The sequence below is a fragment of the Hypanus sabinus genome, chromosome 25 (genome assembly GCF_030144855.1).
Source record: "Hypanus sabinus isolate sHypSab1 chromosome 25, sHypSab1.hap1, whole genome shotgun sequence".
Taxonomy (NCBI): domain Eukaryota; kingdom Metazoa; phylum Chordata; class Chondrichthyes; order Myliobatiformes; family Dasyatidae; genus Hypanus; species Hypanus sabinus.
In genome coordinates, this window is record NC_082730.1 from 20828232 (window position 1) to 20852443 (window position 24212).

Consider the following 24212-nt stretch of genomic DNA (forward strand, 5'->3'; position numbering starts at 1 on the left):
GTGCCATCTGTGGTTCCGTGACTAAGTGATGAAAGATCAGTTTTGATCTCATTGGATGGTGGAATAGGCAGGAGGGGCTGAATGGTTCTCAGCCTCTTCTATTATATCCCTCATGACCCATCAAGGGATTGGATCATAATCGTCCATCCCAACACCTAAGTGTCAATTCCCTTCTTTCAACAAATGACAATAGCCATGGCTTCTGTTGGAAGCACTTTCCACTGAGAATTCATTCTGAACCAGGACACCTTCCACTGAGCAGACCATGAAAGTTCCATTGCTGTAGAGCACTATGTGTGCACTCATGGTGTGCTTTGATGTGGAGGGTGTATGGATGGAAGCTGGGTAGTTGGCAGAGGTTGATTTGTGACACTGAAGAAGATCAAGGTTAGTTCTTATATTTCAAGGAATGGGAAGCAAGCCTGTTTCTCTGGCCATTTCAACCACTCATCTCCTGCTTCCTAACAATCCACTCCTGCCTACTGATCAGGTATGACTCTACGACCATCAGACATAAAGTATATGAGCAGAGTTAGGCCATTCAGCACATCAAGTCTTCACCATTCTATCATGGCTGATTAATGATCCCTCTCAACCTAATTCTCCCGCCTTCTCCCTGTGACCTTTGATACCCTTACTAATCAAGAACCTATCAACCTCTGCTTTAAATATACGCCAATGACTTGGCCTCCACAGCCATCCACGACAATGAATTCCACAGATTTGCTACCCTCTGGCTAAAGAAATTCCATCTCATCTCTGTTCTAAAGGAAAGTCCTTGTATTCTGATGCTCTGCCTTCTGGTTCCAGACTCCCCTACTCCTCTCTATGTCCACTTTTTCTAGGTGTTTCAATATCCGATAGCTATGTTTAGTACAGCCATATTAAATATGGCGGTTAGTGTTACATACCGCCATATAAGGCTCGAGTGTCAGATCTCAAGGAGCTGAATTTGGAATGATTCTAATTCTTCCTCCACAGTTAAAAGCAAAGCTGCTTGGTACTTAGTCACTTATTTCCTTCCTGAATTCTGGGAGCTTGTTGTGTATGAAAAATAATCAACGATTTAAGGGACAGCCTGAGATGCTCCATAAATGAAACGTCTTCCTTCTTGGGAGAAACAGAAGCAAAATAGAGGCCATGATGAGAAGGAAAGAGATCCTTGTGAAATCTCATCCCAAATTTTGACCCATGGGTAAATTACATTTTATTCTCTTAAAGTGCAATTATTTGCCTCATTTCTCCCCCTAATCTGTTTCATTCGATAGTCTTTGCACAAACTTCGATTGCTCATTATTAGTGCCAGAAGAGGGAATTTAATAATGACCCAAATAGCAATTCTGCTTAATTATTTAATCTCATGCAAATGCCAAATATAAAATGCTGAGATTTGCTTCTGTCTTCTAACTGAAGGGCTAAGCAAGTTTCTTAACATTAATAATGCTGACATTTCTGACACTGGTTGTGGTAGGATTTTGAGTGGCTATTCTGTCACGGTCCATAATGGCATTTAATTTGGCTTTTCGACTGGGATTTACAATAATGATATTGTTAATTTCTTCACTGGTGCTTCAGCTGAATTTTTGAATGGGGCTTCTTCTAGGGTTCTGAATTATGGTCCTGCTGTGATTTTAATGTCAATTCTGCTCAATTTTTGATTAAGGATCCCATTCACTTCTTTAGTGACCTTCCCACGGGGAGATTTCACGGTGATCATTTTGGACGGTTGATTAGAAACACGTCTGGTGCTTCCACTGTTACTTCTGCTGGGCTTTTGGATAGCACTCTTGTTGGGGTGACGAATGGTGACAGTGTACCTGTTTTTGATGTTACTTGGGCTTTGGTTTGTATCAGTTTTAATGAGGATGTTATCATTCTTAATGGCAACTGACAAGAAGTCACTCCCAGTTGTCACCCCTGGATTTCCAGGGGTCATCTTCAAATTTCTTCCGGTAGTCATCTTCAGATTTCCAGCGGCCACCTTCAAACTGCTCCCAGTAGTCATCCTTGGATTTCCAGCGGCTATCGTCAAAGGATTTTGATTGGTTGCTGCTCCTGGCACTTGAGTAGCATTTACCACTGGGTTTACAGGGATAATTCTCCCAGGGTTCGCAATGACAGTTGCTGAACGTTTCTTGGTGATGTTTAACCTGGGTACAGCTACCAAAGAGCCATCAGTATTCTTGATGGCAGCAACCCAATTACTTCTGGTGGGGGTCACCAGAGAGCTTCTAGTCTTTGCCATCCTTGAGCTCTTACTGGTGTTTCTAATAGTTGGTGCTCCAGGGTTCTTTGTAACAATTGCTGAAGTATGGTTTGACTCATAGTTTTTCATTCCATTTTCCATAAACTTTTTAGCAGCAGTGCAAAATTTCTTTCTGATAAAGTACCTGTGAAACACCTTGGGGTGTTTATGCATATTAAAAGTGCTAGATAAATGCAAATCTTTGTTTCTGGTGGGAAATGTAGAAGAGAGTTTTACTACTTTTATTCTTGGTCTTTTGGTGGCTATTGGACATTGTTTAAAAGACATCATTCTCCTCAAAAGTCTAGCTGCCACTCTAGAAACCCTGGCAGTATTTCCCAAGGCAGAAATTCGATCATTATTTGCATATAGCAACTTTTTGGTTTCTGCTGTAAAAGGAACAGTGTACTTTCGGTGGCATGTTCTCCGGTCAGGTTGAAAGCAATATGTCGACAGATCTTCTGGGTACAGTTCAATCCCAATTATTTCCCAAAGGGAAGAGTTGGAATCTGCATCAGCTGAAGAAAGACCACAGAGAGAATTGTTATTCTCAGCAGGACGAATAAAATATTGCCTAAGACATATCTCAATCAGATAATCCATTGGCTGAACCAGACAATTTATGCTCATGATTCAGATCAGTATGTTATTACAGAGGGAACAGAAAATGCTAGAACATTCATAAAGATGAGGCAAGAGCTAAAAGGATGTCTTCACCAGGCATCAGGCCAGGAACTTTAATAAAAGGGAAGGTTTTGGTTTGGTAGGGAGAGGTTTTACACTGTGGAATGATTGGAATGAAAACTGTAGAGAAAATGTAAATTGAGAAGACCAGAATTAGAGTCGTAGAATCAAAGAAAAGTACAGCACAAAAACAGGCCCTTTGGCCCATCTAGTCTGTTCTGAACCATTTATACTGCCTACTCTCATCTCCCTACACTGGAACCATAGCCCTCCATTATTTGATGGGTATATAAAGGTGGCACCTGTTTCAACTCGACATTTTGCCTCTGATGGGTAAAGCTCACAACTCACTCCTTGACATGAGGTGGTGTCGTACTGGCAGAGATGTTAATGGAGAGCTGAGTCAATGATGGATAGCGGGTTGCCTATATCTGGAGTTTGGCAAAACCCTGTCACCTTATCCTGGTCAAAACTTTGCCTGTGATTCATGAGGAATGGAACTGACACAAGTTGAGGCCTATATCATGTGTTTATGTGTTTAAAGCCCCTCAGAAGGTGCCTCTTCTCTGCACATTCAGCCACACTACCCCCTGAACCTTATTAATTCTTCTTAGCTGTTCTGGCTACTTCATTAAATCCTTTTAAACAGATTCATATATTGGAAAAATCTGTTTTAATAATGGTGAAATGGTAAGTACTCTTGAGGTAATTCCTGATGTAACTACTCAACAGGGTAGAAAATCCCTTCCAGGCTTTGAGTTAAAAAAAATCTTGAGTTTTGTATTAGATTTATCTGGGACAGATCTAAAAAGGAACTGAGAATAAACATTTTTAAACAAAAAGGCATGAGAATTTTTTTTTATCTCGTGGAATAGTGAAACAGGTACCAGAGTACACTTACAAACAGGAGGAAAAAGGAACAGAAATGTACTGTGGTAATGTTGGATAAAAAGGCTGGGAAAGGAATGGAAGGCAGAGATGGTTGTTGTTCTAGAGAAGTAGATTCGCAGATTTGGTAAGTGGGACAGAAGACACTGATTGTGATTAAGCATTTTAACTATTTATTTACAAGCAGTGAAACACCCAACCAAGCATCTAAATCAAACAATATTCAGGTAAACCACCCTAAGTTATAAAGTCTATGACACTAAACATGTGTGTGTGTGTGTGTGTGTGTGGTGTGTGTGTGTGTGTGTGTGTGTGTGTGTGTGTGTGTGTGTGTGTGTGTGTGTGTGTGTGTGTGTGTGTGTGTGGTGGGTGTGTGTGTGTGTGTGGGCCCCCCCCCCCCACTATCTGCAGCACACTTTCCCAATGGTTCTTCAGCACTGGCTGCGACCTCGTTCTGAAGAGAGCCCCAAGTGAAAGAGGCAGAGTCTCCTGCACGTATTATTCTTATACCCCTGGTGTGTCTGGAATTGGAGGCTGGTGCCATGGTGCGAAAGCCAGCCAATGGGAAAGACATCCCTCAAGCAGGCTTCAAGATGATCTGCACAACATAAGTGGCTTTTGGCTGGCAAGTTAAGTCTTTGCATTACAGAGGTAAACTGGTTTATTATTGTCACATGTGCAGATTTACAGTGAAAGCTCGTCTTACACACCATTCGTGTCAATCAACAGTGTATTGACTGCATTGAGGTAGTACAAGGTAAAACATTACTAGAGTGCAGAATAAAGTGTTTCACACAGAGCACAAACACCAAAATAGAATCATACGTTAAAAATAACTCGTACCAAATGCGTTCAAGATGTTACCCATTGCACCAATGTCCGTGTGGCCTTGCACTCTTCCCTTTACACAACAATTTTAGCACTCCAAGCTGAGGAAAAATATTGCATTCATAAATCTCATTATGTCATCTTGTGTCTACCTCTGTTGCTGTTGTTAATGCAGAAAAAATATTCAGTGGATCTTCTGATGGGGAGGGTGCTCCATGTCTGTGGTGAACTACATATACCTGTCTGGACATGCCCCCTGCTGACTGCTCCTGTGGCTCCTCCCACAGGCCCCTGTATAAAGGAGATCTGAGGCCTGACGCTCGGCCTCAGTCTCCAGGACATAGTATGATGGACACTCACTCCTGGTTCCTTCTTCCAGTCAATAAAAGCCGATATCTCGCCTTACGTCTCAGTATGAGTTATTGATGGTGCATCAATTTTATTGACTGGAAGTTTTAAAACATGGAAACCGTTTTGCGTCCGGACCGGTTGGATTTGGACCCTCAAGACCCTGACGCAGCTCTCGCTTTTGAACACTGGCTTGCATGCTTCCAATCGTACTTGGAGGAGGTTCGTGCAACTGAACCCGCCGTTATGCACAGAATCCTACTCTCGAGGGTCACCCCCAAAGTTTACTCCATTATCCGGGACCTGCCGACCTACGATGGGACACTGGACGCCTTCAAAAGACAGTACCTGCGGCTGGTAAACACCGTCTACGCAAGACATCGTTTAGCTACCCGGCAACAGCGGCCTGGCGAATCGTGCGCTGAGTTTCTCCGAGCACTACAAACGCTCGTCCAAGCTTGTGACTGCAAGACGCTCACGGCAGAACAGCATGCGGAGCTGCTGGTGCGAGACGCCTTTGTGACGGGACTGACGTCAGTGTACATGCGCCAGCGACTGCTGGAAAATGCCGACCTTACCTTACGCTCGGCAATAGAGACGGCCAACGCTCTAGAAGCTGCTTTGCATGATGCTGACGCTGTCCAGTCGCGCGATTCCCCGCCGGTTCCGTGGACACCTCAGACCCCGCCTCCGCCGGCTCCCGGGAGCGAATTCGCCAACGCCGCTTCCAGTCATGATTCCACGAGCTCCCCGACCCTGACCACGGCGGTGGCCCGTCAGAAGCCCGTGTGTTATTTCTGCGGCCATAAAAAACACCCTCGACAACGCTGTCCAGCGCGAGAAGCGACCTGCTCCAGCTGCGGAAAGCGGGGCCACTTCGCCAAGGTCTGTAAGTTTCAACCTCGAGCGGAGTGCAGCGCTGCGGGTGAAACGTGGGGGCCGCCATCTTGCATGCCCGGATGTGGGCGGCCATCTTTGTCGACGTCAGCACGCCCCGCCCCCGACCCTCCAATGCTTACCGGGTACCCCGGATGTGAGCGGCCATCTTTGTCGATGTCAGCATGCCCTGCCCCTGACCCTCCGATGCTTACCGGGTACCCCGGATGTGAGCGGCCATCTTTGTCGATGTCAGCATGCCCCGCCCCCGACCCTCCGATGCTTACCGGGTACCCCGACGGCGATCCAACTCTGGCCACTGTAACTCTCGACCAAAGCGCCCCACACCAGCTTGCAAGGTCCATGATGGACATCCGGGTGGAGGGGCACAGGAATAGATGCCTGTTTGACACGGGCAGCACTGGGAGTTTTATTCACCCGGACACAGTGCAACGCTGCGGACTCGCAACGCGGCCGGTAAGTCGGAGGTTCCATTTGGCTTCTGGGTCGCAGTCCGCAGACATCCAGGCGGGTTGTGTAGCGACTTTGGTGGTGCAAGGCACAGAATATCGGAACTTTGAGCTACTGGTCATGCCTAATCTGTGCGCACCTGTGCTATTGGGGCTGGACTTCCAGAGCCATCTCAAAAGTGTGACTATGGTATACGACGGGCCCCTCCCACCACTCACTGTCAGGAATCCTCAGTTTTGTGGGACTTCTTCACATACCCCCCTACTGACCACACACACACACGGGCACACACATCCCATCCAGAACCAGGCCGACAGCTGCGCTACCGACACCACTTGCAGCCTCTCCACTCTCAAGGTCCCTCCCCCACCGCTGTTCGCTAACCTGACCCCTGACTGTAAGCCTGTGGCAACTAAAAGCAGGAGGTACAGCGCGGGGGACAGGGCCTTCATTCAGTCGGAGGTGCAGCGGCTGCTCAGGGAGGGGATCATTGAGCCAAGCTCAAGCCCTTGGAGGGCCCAGGTGGTTGTTGTTCGGACTGGGCAGAAAAATAGGATGGTGGTGGACTATAGTCAAACCATCAATAGGTTTACGCGTACCCCCTACCCCGCATCACGGATATGGTCAACCAGATTGCTCAGTACAAGGTGTACTCGACAATAGATCTGAAATCCGCTTATCACCAGCTCCCCATCTGCCCAGAGGACCGCCCCTACACTGCCTTCGAGGCGGGCGGCAGGCTCTATCACTTCCTGCGCGTCCCTTTCGGTGTCATGAATGGTGTCTCTGTCTTCCAGAGGGAAATGGACCGGATGGTGGACCAGTACCAACTGCAGGCCACATTTCCCTATCTGGATAACATCACCATCTGTGGTCACGACAGGCCTGATCACGACGCCAACCTCCAACGATTTCTCCAAGTGGCCGCAGCTCTGAACCTTACTTATAACAGGGACAAGTGTGTGTTTGGAACCACCCGCCTTGCTATACTTGGGTATGTCGTGGAAAACGGGGTTATTGGCCCTGATCCCGAACGTATGCGCCCCCTGTTAGAACTCCCTCTTCCCACCACTCTCAAGGCCCTCAGACGGTGCCTGGGTTTTTTTTCCTATTACGCCCAATGGGTCCCCCATTACGCAGACAAGGCACGCCCCCTGGTCAAGTCTACCTCGTTTCCCCTCTCTGCTGAGGCCCGCGCGGCCTTCAGCTGCATTAAAGAGGACATTGCCAAAGCTACGATGCATGCCGTGGACGAGACCGCTCCCTTCCAAGTGGGGTGTGATGCCTCCGATTTTGCTCTGGCTGCTACCCTCAATCAGGAAGGCAGACCAGTAGCATTCTTTTCTCGCACCCTCCAAGGCTCCGAAATTCGGCACTCCGCGGTGGAGAAAGAAGCCCAGGCCATAGTGGAGGCTGTTAGGCACTGGAGGCACTATCTTGCTGGCAAAAGGTTCACCTTGCTGACTGACCAGCGCTTGGTTGCGTTCATGTTCAGCAACCAACAGCGGGGCAAAATCAAAAATGATAAGATTCTGCGGTGGAGGATAGAACTCTCCACCTACACCTATGATATCCTGTACCGGCCTGGCAGACTCAATGAGCCCCCTGATGCCCTATCCCGGGGAACATGTGCTAGCACACAGCTCGACCAGCTGTACACCCTTCATGCACAACTTTGCCATCCGGGGGTCACCCGATTTTACCATTTTGTGAAAGCTCGGAACCTGCCATACTCCCTGGAGGACATCAGGACGATGACCAGGGACTGCCAAATTTGCGCTGACTGCAAACCGCACTTCTACCGTCCTGACACGGCACAACTTGTCAAGGCCACCCGCCCTTTTGAACGACTGAGTGTTGACTTTAAGGGCCCCCTTCCCTCCACTGACCGCAATGTCTATTTTCTCAGTGTTATCGACGAGAACTCACGGTTCCCCTTTGCCATCCCCTGCCCCGACACCACTGCCACGTCCGTCATAAAAGCCCTGCGCCAGCTCTTCACTCTGTTCGGGTATCCCTGCTATATCCACAGCGATAGAGGGTCCTCCTTTATGAGTGAGGAGCTGCGCCAGTACTTGCTAGCTAGGGGCATTGCTACCAGTCGGACCACGAGTTATAATCCCCGGGGTAATGGCCAGGTGGAGCGGGAGAATGTCACAGTGTGGAAGGCCACACTTTTAGCCCTTAATTCAAAAGGGTTGCCGGTCTCTCGATGGCAGGAGGTCCTCCCTGAGGCATTGCACTCTATCCGCTCTCTGTTATGTACGTCCACCAATGCCACCCCTCACGAACGCCTATTCTCTTTTCCCAGGAAGTCTGTCACTGGGACCACCCTACCAGTTTGGCTGAAGTCCCCGGGGCCAGTGCTGCTCCGGAAACATGTGAGGAGCAATAAATACTCCCCGCTGGTCGAGAGGGTTCACCTTCTACATGCGAACCCCCAGTATGCCTACGTGGTCTTACCTGATGGGCGGGAGGACACGGTCTCCATCCGCGACCTGGCACCCGCAGGTGCAGCAGACCACTACCCTGAAGGCTCTCCGGTAACTATGAACCCTGCACCAGAGGTGACACCGTACTCACCAGGCCCTACACAGACTCCTCACGACACTTGTATACCGGGCGTTTCGTACGCATTTATACCAGGCGCCTCACACATGCGTGAGGGATCACCGGCGCCTAGTGGGCAGGAACAAACGCAACCTCCGTCCCCTGTGCAATCACTAATGTCGCCGGCATCCATGCGATCACAGCCGGTGCTACGTAGATCGCAGCGACAGATTCGACCACCTGATAGACTTGACTTGTAAGAAACTTCGCCACATGGGGACTCTTTTAAACAAAGGGGGGGCGAATGTGGTGAACTACGTGTGCCTGTCTGGACATGCCCCCTGCTGACTGCTCCTGTGGCTCCTCCCACAGGCCCCTGTATAAAGGCGATCTGAGGCCTATGCTCGGCCTCAGTCTCCAGGACGTAGTATGATGGACACTCACTCCTGGTTCCTTCTTCCAGTCAATAAAAGCCGATATCTCGCCTTACGTCTCAGTGTGAGTTATTGATGGTGCATCAATGTCATTAGGCAAGTTTTCACTTGCAATGGATTTTAAGAGCCGTGAAGTAATGTTGGAGTGTTATCAAACTCTGGCGAGATCACACATTTGAATGACAAGAATGTGCACTTTGACCCAAGTGCTGAGAGAGAGCAGCCCACTGAAGCTAATCCACATTTCACTAACTTTTAATAGGAACTGTGCAGAAATAAAAAGGGGAAAAAAAACAAGAAATGCTAGACCAACAAGACCATTAACTAGAACTTTCAAACCAAAGCTTACGTTAACAAAGCAGCTCAGCTGAGGTAGCTTAATACTAAATAAAAGACTCTCCTTAACAGTGACAGTCTAAATGGAAGTCTTCTTTCTTGGAACAGTACAACGGTAAGCAGGAAGTGTTGACTTTGCTCTGCTTTTGGTCGAAGGCCTGACAAAACTAAAACAAGACGAAGGGAGTTCACTAGCACAACACTGGAATACTGATCGACTGGAACGTGCATTCGCAGGAGTGTGATTACCGAAGCCATTCTGCAGCCCGCCTGTGAGGGCACCCAGATTCTGTGGTTGTGACAGGACCCCCTCCCTAGGCATCCATTGGTACCAGAGACCTGTGCCTGCTGAAAGTTGCAGATGAGAGACTTGTCCAGGAAGTCATGGGCCAGAACCCAAGAGCATTCTTCAGGGCTATACCACTCGCAATCCATGAGATAATGGGCACTTCCCTGCACCCAGCAGGATGCCAGGAGTCACTAGACAGAATAGGCCAGGGACCTATGTACCAAGCTGCGAGGAGGGGGAGGTGAGTGACTGGAACAAAGGAGGAGGTAGTCATTGCCTTGAGCTGGAACACCAGATGAACCTTTTTTTTATGATGGTAAACGCCATCTATATGAGAACTTGTTGATAGTCTTTTTCACTACAAATGGAAAAGAGTGGAGCCAACCTGCAGCTCTCGACTTTCAAGCGAATGTCCTTTGATGCCTGCCAGACTTTCTCCCCTGCCTTGAGAGACGAAGCTGATCAGCTCTCGGCCCTGTTGTTTCTGAGCACGTAGCAGAGAAGCTCTGGCCTGTCTCCACGTGCACTTGGAGCATTAGATCAACAGTTCAGATCAGTAACTCCCATGTCAATTGCTTGGTCAGGGAAGAGTGGTGGCTGGAATTGCTTTTGGCATTTAAAGCGGTACATGCCGGTGGATGACAACTGTAGGTAATTGTGGACAATCTTTGCCCAAACCAGTTGGGAGCTCCAGGTTGGAAGAAACAGGGTTGTTTCCAGCTCCTGATTCACTCTCTCAGTCTGGCTTTTAGATTGGGGGTGGAAACCAGATGAGAGACTGGTTGTGGCTCCTACAAGAGAACAGACGGCCTTCCCAAAATGGGATGTGAATGATCAGATGCTATTTCCTGAGGGAAGATGTGCAGCCTGAACATGCGCTGAATCATTAGGATGGCAGTCTCACGGGCCAACGGAAAATAGGTGGCTACCAAAGTCATCTCTTGATAAAGTCCAAGGTCCATTGAATTCCTGGCTGTCCAACCAGACCGGAGGAATGAGCCCATTCCAACATACAGCTGGTTAGGAGGATCCCACCTGATCCTGCATCTGACTGTTGGGTTTCTGTCACCTCCACCTTTATTCAACAAATCACTGGAGCAGCAATACACCAGCAAAGAGAGAAGGGCTCCAGGTTGACTTTGTCTTCTGACACGTCAAACTGCCAGGAGAGAGCATCGGCCTTGGTATTCTTGGTAGGCGAGGATGAAGTTAAAACCGATGATCAGGAGAGCCCGACGAGCTTGACGGGAGTTGAGACTTTGGCCGGTTACCAGTGATCCCTGATGTGCCTGAGTAATGACCTTGCGTGTATTCAAGTTCAACAGTGAGCGTGACAGGGAATGAAGAAGGCTCATATTGTTTCCTTGCAGCCCGGTGGTTGGGGACCAGCACATGGCGGGGGAGCTACACACATGCACACTGAGCAGAAAGAATGGAACTAAAACCCCACAACCCGGAAACAATCTCTCAACAGTATTTGTGTATTTATTTATTTTTCTTTTTTTTTCAGGATCTACTGGGAAAGTCTTAAAGAGCGACCAGTTGATCACGATCGACAGGTTGGCAACCACTAATCAATGGAATAGGTAGCTGAGGGTGTTCTTTCTCTGTGTCACTCATTTGCCCGGTTGTCAATACGAATGGTCAGATTAATCAAGTCATCCAGGCTGTCCTGCTCTTCACACATTATGATCTCATGCCAGACTCTCGTGCTCAGTCCCAGCAGGAAGGCAACGATGAGGGATCTCTCGTTCCAGCCAATCTCCACCGCAAGCATGCGGAACCTTGCTGCGTAGTCCCTCACTGTCCCTCTACCTTGGTGCAAGTCCAGGAGTGGCTGAGCGGACACACGACCCCATACCGGAAGCTCAAAAACTCTCTTGATCACGCCAACAAATTGCCAAAATGACTGGCCTTTATCCCCTAGAGCAGTGAACAAGTTGAGTGGGGGGGGGTCCATCTAACAGATTCACCACGTATGCTGGTTTATGATCATCACCAGCAGGGTTGGAAGGTCAGCTCGTGCTGAGTAATAACATTTCTACAGCCATTGGGGCCAGTGAAGTATCTGGCTGGTGAGGAATACTTGGTTCTGGTCTGTTCCTGGTTACGGGAGTTGGGGCATTAGAGGCTGAGGTTGCTGAGGCTGTTGAAGAGGAGAGTCTGGGAGATTCAGGGAGGGGGACGGACATGGCTAAGGGCTACTGAATTGTGGCAACAAGGGTGATAATGCTTGTCGCCTGATTCTGCCTGTTGGCACTAAGCTGTTGGACTGTGACCATGAGGGCAGTAATCTGCCACCTAGATATGGCTGTCTATGGTAAATTGCCTTACTGTTGGTGCAGGTGTTGACACCGGCTCTTCCAGCTGGGACTGGGTTTGCTGCTCTGAAAGTAGCGGTCACACTGCATGAGACATGCTGGCCAATCCAGCCACAAGCCTGCTTACAGAGAGCGCCAAAATTGAACTCTGAACTCCGACGCCCCAAGCTGTAATAGTGTTGCATTAACTGTTACACTGCCTGATGCACCATCAATAACTCACTCTGAGACGTAAAGGCGAGATATCGGCTTTTATTGACTGGAAGAAGGAACAAGCATTGAGTGACCACCACACTACATCCTGGAGACTGAGAGGCCGGGCTCAGGCCTAGATCACCTTTATACAGGGGTCTGTGGGAGGAGCCACAGGAGCAGTCAGCAGGGGGCGTGTCCAGACAGGTATATGTAGTTCACCACACGACCGTGGCTGATCACTTCTTTGTCTCTCTTTCTCTCTCTCCCAGCACTTGGGCCATAACGCACATTCTTGTCAGCAGATCTCATCTGAAGAAAATGGACCCAGCAGAGGGAGCTCATCTAACCTCGGTCCTGGCCTTTACTGGGCCCTTCCGGACCTTCAACCCGCGTCGCCCAGCATCCCACTGATTTAACCCTGGCATCATCACAGGACAATTTGCAATGACCAGTTAACCTGTGGGTGGAAACTGGAGCACCTGGAGGAAACCTATGCGCACACAAGCAGAAACCTACTACTGATTTTACTTTATCCTCCACAAACCTTAGCTTGGATTGGGCTTGTCATTCTGAGAGTATCTGTCATACTGATATAGTCACTTCTCCCAATACAGCTTCAACTGACTGTGTGGGCCTATTCCGTGCTGTTTCTCAAAGTAAATAAAAACAAAAATCAATAAAATAGTTCACTTTAACCGGAACTGTGCAGAAATAAAGGACAAATCAGTAAATGCTAGGCCAACAGGGCTGTTAACTAGAACTTTCAAATTAAAGCTAATGCTGACACAGCAGCTTGGCAGTAGTAGCTTAATACTAAATAAACACAGTACCACTCCTTAACAGCAACCGTGTAAATAGTTGTCTTCTTCCCCGGGACGAGGACAACAGTAAGCAGGGAGGGTTGACGTTGCACTGCTTTTGGTCAGCTCTCACCAAGACTGAAATGAGAGGAAAGGAGTTAATACCATCACAAAGGAACACTAATCGGCTGCAACGTGCATAATCACGAGTGCGATTGCCAAACCCACTCTGCCTCCTGCAGGTGAGGGGGCGCAGAGTCTGTGGTTGTGTCACTTGAATTCTTGTTTTCAGCCGAACACCTGCATTTAGTTTTGGTCTCTGCATTATAAGAAGGACGTGGAAGCTTTGGAGAGGGTGCAGTGAGAATTTACCTGGATGCTGCCTGGATTAGACAGCATGTCTTATGGAGGTTCAATGAGTAAGGGCTTTTCTCTTTGGAGCAAAGGAGAATGAAAGGTGACTTGATAGAGGTGTATAATGTGACAAGAGGCATGGAGAGGGTGTATAGTTAGTGCCTCTTTTCTTAGGGAGGCACTGGCTAATACAAGAGGACATATAATTAAGGTGATTGGAGTGAAGTATAGGGGAATGTCAGGGGTTTTTTACAGAGAGAGTGGTGGGTGAATGGAATGCACTTCTGAGGGTGGTGGTGGAGACAGATGTTAGGGACATTTAAGTGACTCTTAGATAGGTATATCAATGAAAAAGGATGGAGAGCTATATAGAGGGGAAGGGTTATATTGATCTTGGAGTGGTATAAAACAACAACATAACATTGTAGGCCAAAAGGCCTTTTCTGTGCTGTAACGTTCTTGTTCAATGGTCTAACTTAGAATGCAGTAAACTGGAATGGAAGAAGTCTTCCTTGATTCCTGTCTAAGGACAACAAGTTGGTGTTTGGGTATTGCAAACTGCCAGTGCTGGGTTGATATTATGATTAGGTTAGGGTCATGGACTTACCTGTCGGTGGTGGTATTCTGGGCAATATCAAAAAGGGTATGTTTCCTATTTACGGTCGACCTACATAGTGTCAGACTTCAGTCGCTTAGAATTACTAAGGGAGATCCCTTCTAAGGTTAACAAAGGGTTGACTTCAAAGAGATTTGCCCAAGAAAATTTCCAAATTGTGGGGTGGGGAGAGAGCTGTTTCTGCATGAATCGCCTATGCCATTTAAGGCCAATGCAGAATCTCAGGAAACGTAGCATGCACTCATGCATTGAATGCATTGAACAATTCAGGTAGCTGTGCATGTGTGCATCAGAGGATCGAGAACGCAGGGGGAAAACTGTGGGCCTGATACTCCTTGGCTCCGGTCCCAGATATCTGTACAAAAAACTTGCATGGTGAACATCAACACTGTACCATGCCACCAAATTTCCACATCTCTCTATCTCAGTCTGAATGTCCCATTTATCCTTCAGCATTGCTTCCTACATCAGCGTAGGAACTGACATACTGCAAATGAGCAGCAGTGACCTTTGGCTTCCTATTGTACTTTTGAGCAGGTAAAACCCATTACATGCGTAGGAGCAGCAAATGGCTTCTTATTGATAAAATTACCATGAAGGCATTTGGTTTTATATGGCTGATGGTGTGTATTTAATAATTCAGTAATACTTGAGTAATATTATAAATATATTGTTTGAAGTATTCATTGCTTGTTTACATAATTCATTACAGTCTATATGTAAAAACATGTGAATGGCATACATCATTACATCACCCTGTCATATGTGCACATCCCATTAACCCTTACATACTGTTCAAATTCTATACCTTCACAGTATGGTCCAGGTCCATTTTGACCCGGCCCAAGAATCCCTTCATAACAAGTGTCTATACCAAATTTTGAACCACAGATCTATTTAAAATGTATAAATAGCCTATCTGACATGAATAAATGGGAGATTAATCATTAATTAATGTTTCAGAGATCTAAAATCTATTTCAATAGATACGGGTCAAATTTGACCCGGAACAGCCTCAATGTACAAAAATTTGTAGCACTTGTACAAAAGTATAAAATTTTTAAATATTTTCAATTTTGCACATTTTGGGTCACTTTAGGAAAAGCCATCAAATTTCCGCTTAAAAAATGGCGTTTAGGGTATTTTTACTACTGTCAAATGTCAGAACGGGTCAAATTTGACCCGAACTGTTTGTAAGAGTTAAAAGTAAGACTAAGAGTAGACACGTTATTCTCTGGCTCTGCATTTTTCTTTCCGTTAGTTTTGTGTTTTGGAGTTACGAAACATAACAGATGCCAGGAAACATAGAACATAGAACACAGAGCAGTACAGCACAGAACCGGCTCTTCAGCCTATGATGTTGTGCCAGCCTTTTAGCCTATTCCCTGATCAAAAAACTTTCCCTCCTACAGGGTGCAGCCCGTAACCCTCCATTTTATTTCATCCATTTAAGAGTCACTTCAATATCCCTGGATGCATCTGCCTCTACCCTCAGCCTCAGGGGTACATTCCAGACATCTTCTCTCAAAGATCCTCCACTCATCTTAAACCTGGGGTCGAGAGGCCGCTTGGTTAATTGTAGGGATCCATGGGATAAAGAAGAGTGGGAACCCCTGCCTTAAACAGATGTCCTCTGGTATGTGTCAATGCCACCCCGGGAAAAATGCACTGGATGTCCACTCTATCTATGTCTGTTATAAACTTATACACAGAAAATAACATAGCAACGTAGAAAACCTACAGCACAATACAGGCCCTTCGGCCCACAAAGCTGTGCCGAACATGTCCTTAACTGAGAAATTACCTAGGATTACACATAGCCCTCTATTTTTTTGAGCTCCATGTATCTGTCCAGGAGTCTCTTGAAAGACCCTATTGTATCCGGCTCCACCACCATTGCTGGCAGCCCATTCCATGCACACACCACTCTGCGTAAAAAATTTACCATTGATATCTCCTCTGTACCTACTTCCAAGCACCTTATAACTGCGCCCTCTTGTGCTAGCCATTTCAGCCCTGGGAAAAAGCTTGTGACTATCCACACGATCAATGTCTCTCATTATCTTATACACCTCTATCAGGACACCTCTCATCCTCCGTCGCTCCAAGGAGAAAAGACCAAGTTCGCTCAACCTATTCTCATAAGGCATGCTCCCCAATCCAAGCAACATCCTTGTAAATCTCCTCTGCACCCTTTCTATGGTTTCCACATCCTTCCTGTAGTTAGGTGAACAGAACTGAGCACAGTGCTCCAAGTGGGATCTGACCAGGGACCTATATAGCTGCAACATTACTTCTTGGCTCCTAAACTCAATCTCACGATTGATGAAGGCTAATGCACCATCTGCTTTCCTAACCACAGCGGCTTTGAGCGTCCTATGGACTTACACCCCAAGATCCCTCCGATTCTCCACACTGCCGAGAATCTTACCATTAATATTATATTCTGCCATCATATTTGGCCTACCAAAATGAACCACCTCACACTTATCTGGGCTGAACTCTATATGCAACTTCTCAGCCCAGTCTTGCATCTTATCAATGTCCTGCTGTAACCTCTTACAGCCCTTCACACTATCTACACTATCCACAACACACCCAACCTTTGTGTCATCAGCAAATTTACTACCCATCCCTTCACTTCCTCATCCAGATCATTTATAAAAATCACGAAGAGCAGGAGTCCCAGAACAGATCCCTGGTCACCAACCTCCATGCAGAATATGATTCAGTGGGCAAGCCAGTTCTGGATCTTCAAGGCAATGTCCCCTTGCATCCCATGCCCCCTTACTTTCTCAATAAGCCTTGCATGGGGTACTTTATCAAATGCCTTGCTGAAATCCATATAAACTACATCTACTGCTCTACCTTCATCAATGTGTTTAGTCACATCTTCAAAAAATTCAATCAGGCTTGTAAGATATGACCTGCCTTTGACAAAGCCATACTGACTATACTTAATCATATTATGCCTCTCCAAATGTTCATAAATCCCGTCTCTCAGTATCTTCTCCATCAACTTACCAACCACTGAAGTAAGACTCACTGGTCTGTAATTTCCTGAGCTATCTCTACTCCCTTTCTTGAATAATGGAACGACATCCGCAACCCTCCGATCCTCAGAAACTTCTCCCATCCTCATTGATGATGCAAAGATCATCTCCAGAAGCTCAGCAATCTCCTCCCTCACATCCCACAGTAGCCTAGGGTGCATCTTGTCCAGTCCTGTTGGTGACATAACCAACTTGATGCTTTCCAAAAGCTCCAGCACATCCTCTTTCTTAATATCTACATGCTCAAGCTTTTCAGTCTACTGTAAGTCATCCCTACAATCACCAAGATCCTTTTCCGTAGTGAATACTGAACCAAAGTACTCATTAAGTACCTCTGTTATCTCCACCAATTCTATATACACTTTTCCACTGTCGTACTTAATTGGTCCTATTCTCTCACGTCTTATCCTCTTGCTCTTCACATATTTGGAGAATGCCTTAGGCTTTCATTAATCCTGTCTGCCAAGGCCTTCTCATGGCCCCTTCTGGCTCTCCTAATTTATTTCTTAAGATCCTTCCTGCTAGCCTTATAACCTTCTAGATCTCTATCATTACCTAGTTTTATGAAACTTTCATAATCTCTTCTTTTCTTCTTGACTAGATTTATTACAGCCTTTGTACACCACAGTTCCTGTACCCTACCATCCTTTCCCTGTCTCATTGGAATGTACCTATGCAGAACATTTGCTACATTTCTACCATACATTTCCCTGAGAACATCTGTTCCTAATTTATACTTCCGAGTTCTGATAGTTTCATATTTCCCCTAACTCCAATTAAATGCATTCCTAACTTATCTGGTCCTATCCCTCTCCAATGCTCTGGTAAAGGAGATAGAATTGTGATCACTATCTCCAAAATGCTCTCCCACTGAGAGACCTGACACCTGACTAGGTTCATTTCCCAATACCAGATCAAGTACAGCCTCTCCTCTTGTAGGCTTATCTACATATTGTGTTAGGAAACCTTCCTGAACACACCAAACAAACTCCACCCCATCTAAACCACTTGCTCTAGAGACATGCGAATCCATATTTGGGAAATTAAAATCTCCCACCACGACAACCCTGTTATTATTACACCTTTCCAGAATCTGCCTCCCTATCTGCTCCTTGATGTCCCTGTTACTATTGGGTGGTCTATAAAAAAACACCCACTAGAGTTATTGACCCTTTCCTGTTCCTAACTTCCACCCACAGAGACTCCGTAGACAATCCCTCCATGTCTTCCTCCTTTTTTGCAGCTCTGACACTATCTCGGATCAACAGTGCTACGTTCCCACCTCTTTTGCTTCCCTGCATGTAGATATTAAGAAAGAGGATGTGCTGGAGCTTTTGGAAAGCATCAAGTTGGTTATGTCACCAGGACTGGACAAGATGCACCCTAGGCTAAGATGCCCCTGAGCCATCCAGGTCTCTGAAATGGCCACAACATCATAGCTCCAAGTACTAATCCGCACTCTAAGCTCATCTGCTTTGTTCATAATGCTCCTTGCATTAAAATAGACACATCTCAAACCATCGGTCTGAGCGCAGCCCTTATCTATCACCTGCCTATCTTCCCTCTCTCACAGTTTCCAAGCTTTCTCTATTTGTGAGCTAACTACCTCTTCCTCTGTCTACATGAGGAAATCTGCAGATGCTGGAAATCCAAGCAACACACACAAAATGCTGGTGGAACGCAGCAGGCCAGGCAGCATCTATCGGGAGAAGTGCTGTCGACGTTTTGGGCCGAGGGTCCTGATGAAGGGTCTCTTCCTCTGTCTCTTCAGTTTGGTTCCCACACCTCAGCAATCCTAGTTTAAACTCTCCCCACCGGGATATTGGTCCCTCTGGGATTCAAGTGCAACCCGTTCTTTTTGTACAGATCACGCCCGCCCCAGAAGAGGTCCCAGTGATCCAGAAATCTGAATCTCTGCCCCCTGCTCCAATCCATCACCACACATTTATCTTCTGCCTCACTTTATTCCTATACTCACTGTCACATGGCACAGGCAGTAATCCGGAGATTACTACCTTTGTGGTCCTGCTTCTCAACTTCCTTCCTAACTCCCTGTAGTCTGCTTTCAGGACCTTCTCCCTTTACCTACCTATGTCGTTGGTACCAATATGTACCATGACCTCTGGCTGTTCTCCTTCCCACTTCAGGATATTGTGGACGCGATCAGAAACATCCCGGACCCTGGCACCTGGGAGGCAAATTACCATCTGTGTTTCTTTCCTGCATCCACAGAATTGCCTGTCTGTCCCTCTAACTACAGAGTCTGCTATCACTACTGCCATCCTCTTCCTTTCTCTACCCTTCTGAGCCACAGGGCCAGACTCTGTGCCAGAGGCACGGCCACTGTTGCTTCCCCCAGGTAGGCTGTTCCCCCCCAACAGTACTCAAACAGGAGTACATATTGTCAAGGGGTACAGCCACAGGGTGATCTCTAGCCTTTAATTCCCACCCTTCCCTCTCCTGACTGTTACCCACTTATCTGTCTCCCAAGGCCCCAGTGTGACTACCTGCCTATAATTCCTTTTTGCCACCTCCTCACTCTCCCAGACCAGATGAAGGTCATCAAGCTGTATCTCCAGTTCCCTAACATGGTCCCTAAGGAGCTGCAGTTCGACTCAATTGGCACAGACGTGGCCATCCGGGAGACTGGGAGTCTCCTGGACTTCCTACATCTGACACTGAGCACAGAACACCAGCCTCACACACATACTTCCTGTCTGTATTCTACACAGGCAACCCACCACGCCTCGACCGTTATCGCTGAAGCCCCGTTGAGCCAAAGCCTTTCTACTCTACCGCCCGCTCTGTAAGGTGTCTCCTTTTAAACTCTTCTCGCTGTCCTCACTGGCTAACGTCCACGCACTTGTGCAGTCGTGCCCCGATCAAACCGCTGAAGAAATAACCCATTCCTTCTGTTTTAAACCAGTTCCTTCTGTTATTAATGATGCCAGACACTTTAGAATAGCTTAGCGCACATCGAATAAACAGTACAATACCTGTAAAAGCAACCATGCAGGAATCAGGAGAAGCTTTTGAATGTGGATCGCAGTCAGAACATGTAATTTAAAGAGAATATAGTTCCTCCCCTTAGAAGCTGATTCACCTCTTTGGCTTGTATTTAGCAACCAACCAGTCTTCAAGAACAATCCACAAACCCAATTTAGACACACTGAAGAAGATGATGTATGCAGGATTGGTATTAATTGGATAATGATGTTCACTAATCATTTACAGTGTGAACAGAAGGTTTCTGAATCTGTGTAGGGAACATTTTATGAAGGAGGCTTAGATCCCTAACTTTTATACATAATCCTGCCTTAACTATTGTTCTCTGTTAACTTCTATAGATGCACTCTAGAGAGTATCCTGACTGGTTACATCATGGCCTGGTATGAAAACACTAATGCCCAGGAAAGGAAAGGCCTACAAAACTTAATGTGTTATAAGCAAACAGCAGATGCTGGAAATCCAGAGCAACACACACGCGAAGTGCCTAAGGAACTCAAATGGTTAGGCAGCATCTGAGGAAATAAATGAACAGACAGTATTTTGGGCCGACCCTTCATCAGAACTGGAAAGTAAAGGGGGAAGATGCCAGAATGAAAAAGGTGGTGGGAGGGGAAGGAGGACAAGCTAGAAGGTAATCGATGAAGCCAGGTGGGTGAGAAAGGTAAAGGGCTAAAAAAAAGCCCTTTAAATTTAATGGCTAGAGGCCAGTCCATCAGAAGAATTGCCCTCCCCATCACTGAGCACATCTACATTACAAGGAGCACTACCACAAGAAAGCAACGTCCATCATCAAAGAGCCCCACTGTCCAGACATGCTCTCTTCTTGCTGTTGCCAACAGGAAGGAGGTACATGAGCACTAGTTCCCACACCGCCACATTTAGAAACAGATACTACTCTTCAAACATCAGGATCCTGAACCAGTGTAGATAACTACAGATTCACTTTCAAGGACTCTACAGCTCATGTTCTCAATTATTTATGTTTTTGCACAGTTTATCTTCTTTTTGCACATTCATTGTATGTCAGTCTTCGTTTGGGTGTAGTTTTACATTGGTTCTGTTGTACTTCTTCTGTGAAAGCCTGTAAGAAAATTAATCCCTGGGTAGTATATGTTGACATATACCTACTTTGAAAATAAATTTAACTTGAACTTTGAATTTTTTTTAGATAAGGAGGAGCTTACAGTGGGAAGACCAAACTTTCAGTAAAGGAGCCTCGATATTTCTGTTGATGTATCAAGTAGATGGTCTATAACTTCAACACCAATGTAAGTATGTTAAAGATTCAAGTACGAATCCCATCCCTGACCAGTAACTTTGCTTCTTAAGTCAGAGGGTTGTAGTTCCACAGACTAGAGTACAATATAGAAGCTAACACTTCTGGTATTGGACGGAGTGGGTGCAGAACAGATAGAGGTGCAGTGTTTGGATGACTTTATATCTGAGTCCCACCTGGCCTCTCAGCTAGATATAAAATGCCCTGGTGCACTATTCTAAAAACAGCTCTCCAGGGATTGTAAGTCAGCATCACTGAAAACAGATGATCCTGTTGTTTGTGGGATCTTGCATTTCACAGCAGGGATCCCACTATTCTTTAATCACTACAGTGACCACATGTAAATAGATGGAGGGGACTTCAGAATTACCAGAGACCATGGAAAATGCAGTGTGAATACATATTTCTTTCTTTTTTAACTCTAGGGTTGATGGTTTTTCTGAAATAACCACAGGATATTATTCTTTTCATTTTTCCATATCATCACTCACAATTTCCCAGATTTTATTTATGCATTGAAATAATAAAACTGGACAAAAAAGATTTTGCTTCCTGAATACTTTTGGGTATATTGGATAGATTTTGGGCTGCTGATCCTGAAATCACTTGTATTTGTAATTTCAATTCATAATTCAAGTCATTATAAACGATGCCACAAATTAAACCAGTCAACAACAAAAGGATATTTGAAGAACTTTTAGTGGGACATTCAAAGACTTTGTTGAAAATTTTCTTGGAAACAGCAGAGCACCAAACCACATGCAGCTAGTTGAGAACATATTTCAAACATATGAAACCATGAAATGCAACATGTTACTAAAGATACATTTTTTGCATTCCCATTTAGACTTCTTCCCTGCAAATCTTGGCACTGTCAGTGATGAGCACGGTGAAAGGTTTCACCAGGACATTGCAGTCATGGAGAAACAGTACCAGGGCAACTGGAATCCATCAATGCTGGCTGATTATTGTTGAACACTTAAACGAGAAGCCTCAGACACTTTGTACAAATGAAAATCACCAACAAAATATTTTTAGATTAGTTGAACTATTGCGAAGCATCAGCATCATTATGCAATTAAATGCATTATCTTCAATAAAAGTTAATTTCTTGTTTCAACAAATTCCTACATGATACAAGCAGTCTGAAATTATATTTTTGTTCAGCTTTAAGCTGTCTATCATAAACCAAAAACAATTTTGAGGAAGTAACACTTTTGGAAAAAAATTGTTGTCTAGTGTAATAATCAGAGAAAAAGCTGTGAAGATAGCATTTAACATCAGTTAGTGTAGTTCATTGGAAGTTGTAACATATTTCAGAGTCTACCTTGCCCACATTTCTAACAATAGTTACAGTCAATATCCTGCCCTTTCATTTTGTTTGCTTCTGTCTATTGACAAAAGATGGGGCCATTTTTATTAGTTTATCCATGTGACTTGTGATGACATGTAAAAGGAACTGAGTCACGTTTAATTGATAAACCATTTGTGTGGAAGGGTGCAATGGAAACCACTATCATATATCATAACAACTTCATCTACTAGCATCTACAGATTGTTATCATGTTTGCTTGTTTACATCAAAAGGAGTAGCTTTATTTACTCAATGGACACTTTATTAGGTACACCTGTATGCCAGCTCAATAATGTCAATATTCAGTCAGCCAATATGTGGCAGCAACTCAATGTTTAAAAGCATGTAGACATGGTCAAGAGGCTCAGTTGTTGCTCAGATCACACATCAGAATGGTGAAGAAATATGATTCAAGTGACTTTGACCGTGGAATAATAGTGATTTGAGTATCTCAGAAGTGGCTTATCTCCTGGGGTTCTCACACACAACAGTCTCCAGAGTTTGCAGAGAGTGGTGTGAGAAATAAGAAAACATCCAGTGAGTAGCAGTCTTGTAGGTGAAAACAATTTGTTAATAAGAGAGGTCAGAGGAGAATGGCCAGACTGGTTCAAGCTGACAGGAAGGCAACAATAACTCCAATAACCACACGTTACAACAGGGGTGTGTAGAAGAGTATGGCTGAGTGGATGAACTACAGAAGCAGAAGACCATAGCCATACAGTCAGTAGCCACTTTATCAAGTACAGGAGGTATCTAATAAAGTGGCCAGTGGGAGTATATACTGTATGCTGTCATATTGGACAAAATCAACTTTGCCTGCTAGTTGGCAAATGTGGATGATATTCTCAGAGGAAATGTGCTCTAATGCAATCCCCGTAATGATTAATTATGAAAGTACGCAGGATGGACTTTAAGATAAGAGTCACTCTGTCCCAGTTGTTAAATTTTATGCTCTTTGCCGACTTGCTGGTTTTTTTACTTTGGTATACTGTATAAAATTTCACCTTGAACAACTTTATACTTGCCTAATTTCTCAGTTTATTCCTTCTATCAATGACTACATACAATCACTGACAAACAGATTCACATAATGGGCAGAGCCCAATGATACCATCTGCTCAGCAAGCTGGTTACTGAAACAGTTGGTAGAACAGAATTCCAGTCAGGGAATGTCCATTTAGTGAACCGAACAGATCTCTGAAAGCATTGGGGCCTCACAGTTGTCCAGTGAAGGAAGACATTCTTAATTCATACAGTAGAGAAAAAAAGAAATAAGTCTTACTAC

At 45.6% G+C, this 24212-nt stretch overlaps 2 protein-coding genes across 7 annotated transcripts; one reads left to right on the top strand and one right to left on the bottom strand.

The window, feature by feature from the left end:
• Nucleotides 1–1338: 1338 nt before the first annotated feature.
• Nucleotides 1339–20342, bottom strand: LOC132381084 (uncharacterized). 5 transcript variants are annotated; one of them, XM_059950277.1, is made up of 4 exons: nt 20285–20342; nt 13296–13403; nt 4661–4746; nt 1339–2763 (listed from the first exon to the last, which is right to left on the bottom strand). In XM_059950277.1, the coding sequence occupies exons 3-4, from the start codon at nt 4683–4685 to the stop codon at nt 1613–1615; spliced, it is 1176 nt and encodes a 391-aa protein (XP_059806260.1). In that variant the 5' UTR covers nt 4686–4746; nt 13296–13403; nt 20285–20342; the 3' UTR covers nt 1339–1612. The 5 variants fall into 5 exon arrangements, with proteins under 5 accessions (XP_059806260.1, XP_059806259.1, XP_059806258.1 ...); XM_059950276.1 differs by lacking the exon at nt 4661–4746 and having other exon boundaries at nt 20285–20336; XM_059950275.1 differs by lacking the exons at nt 4661–4746; nt 20285–20342 and adding an exon at nt 19378–20142.
• LOC132381083 (uncharacterized) lies at nt 6832–13278 on the top strand. 2 transcript variants are annotated; one of them, XM_059950273.1, is made up of 2 exons: nt 6832–11508; nt 12735–13278. In XM_059950273.1, exon 1 carries the CDS (start codon nt 6961–6963, stop codon nt 9148–9150), a length of 2190 nt encoding a protein of 729 aa, XP_059806256.1. In that variant the 5' UTR covers nt 6832–6960; the 3' UTR covers nt 9151–11508; nt 12735–13278. The 2 variants fall into 2 exon arrangements, with proteins under 2 accessions (XP_059806256.1, XP_059806255.1); XM_059950272.1 differs by having other exon boundaries at nt 6832–9775; nt 11460–13278.
• Nucleotides 20343–24212: the final 3870 nt, after the last annotated feature.

Coding starts and splice junctions, on each gene's coding strand:
- LOC132381083 (XM_059950273.1), top strand. CDS start 6,961: ATGGTCAACCAGATTGCTCAGTACAAGGTGTACTCGACAATAGATCTG.
- LOC132381084 (XM_059950274.1), bottom strand. CDS start 17,473: ATGTCACCAACAGGACTGGACAAGATGCACCCTAGGCTACTGTGGGAT. Junction 13,404..17,259: donor GAGTCTTACTTCAGTGGTTG/GTAAGTTGATGG, acceptor CTCTCATTTCAG/TCTTGGTGAGAGCTGACCAA. Junction 2,764..13,295: donor ACGGTTGCTGTTAAGGAGTG/GTACTGTGTTTA, acceptor GTCTTTCTTCAG/CTGATGCAGATTCCAACTCT.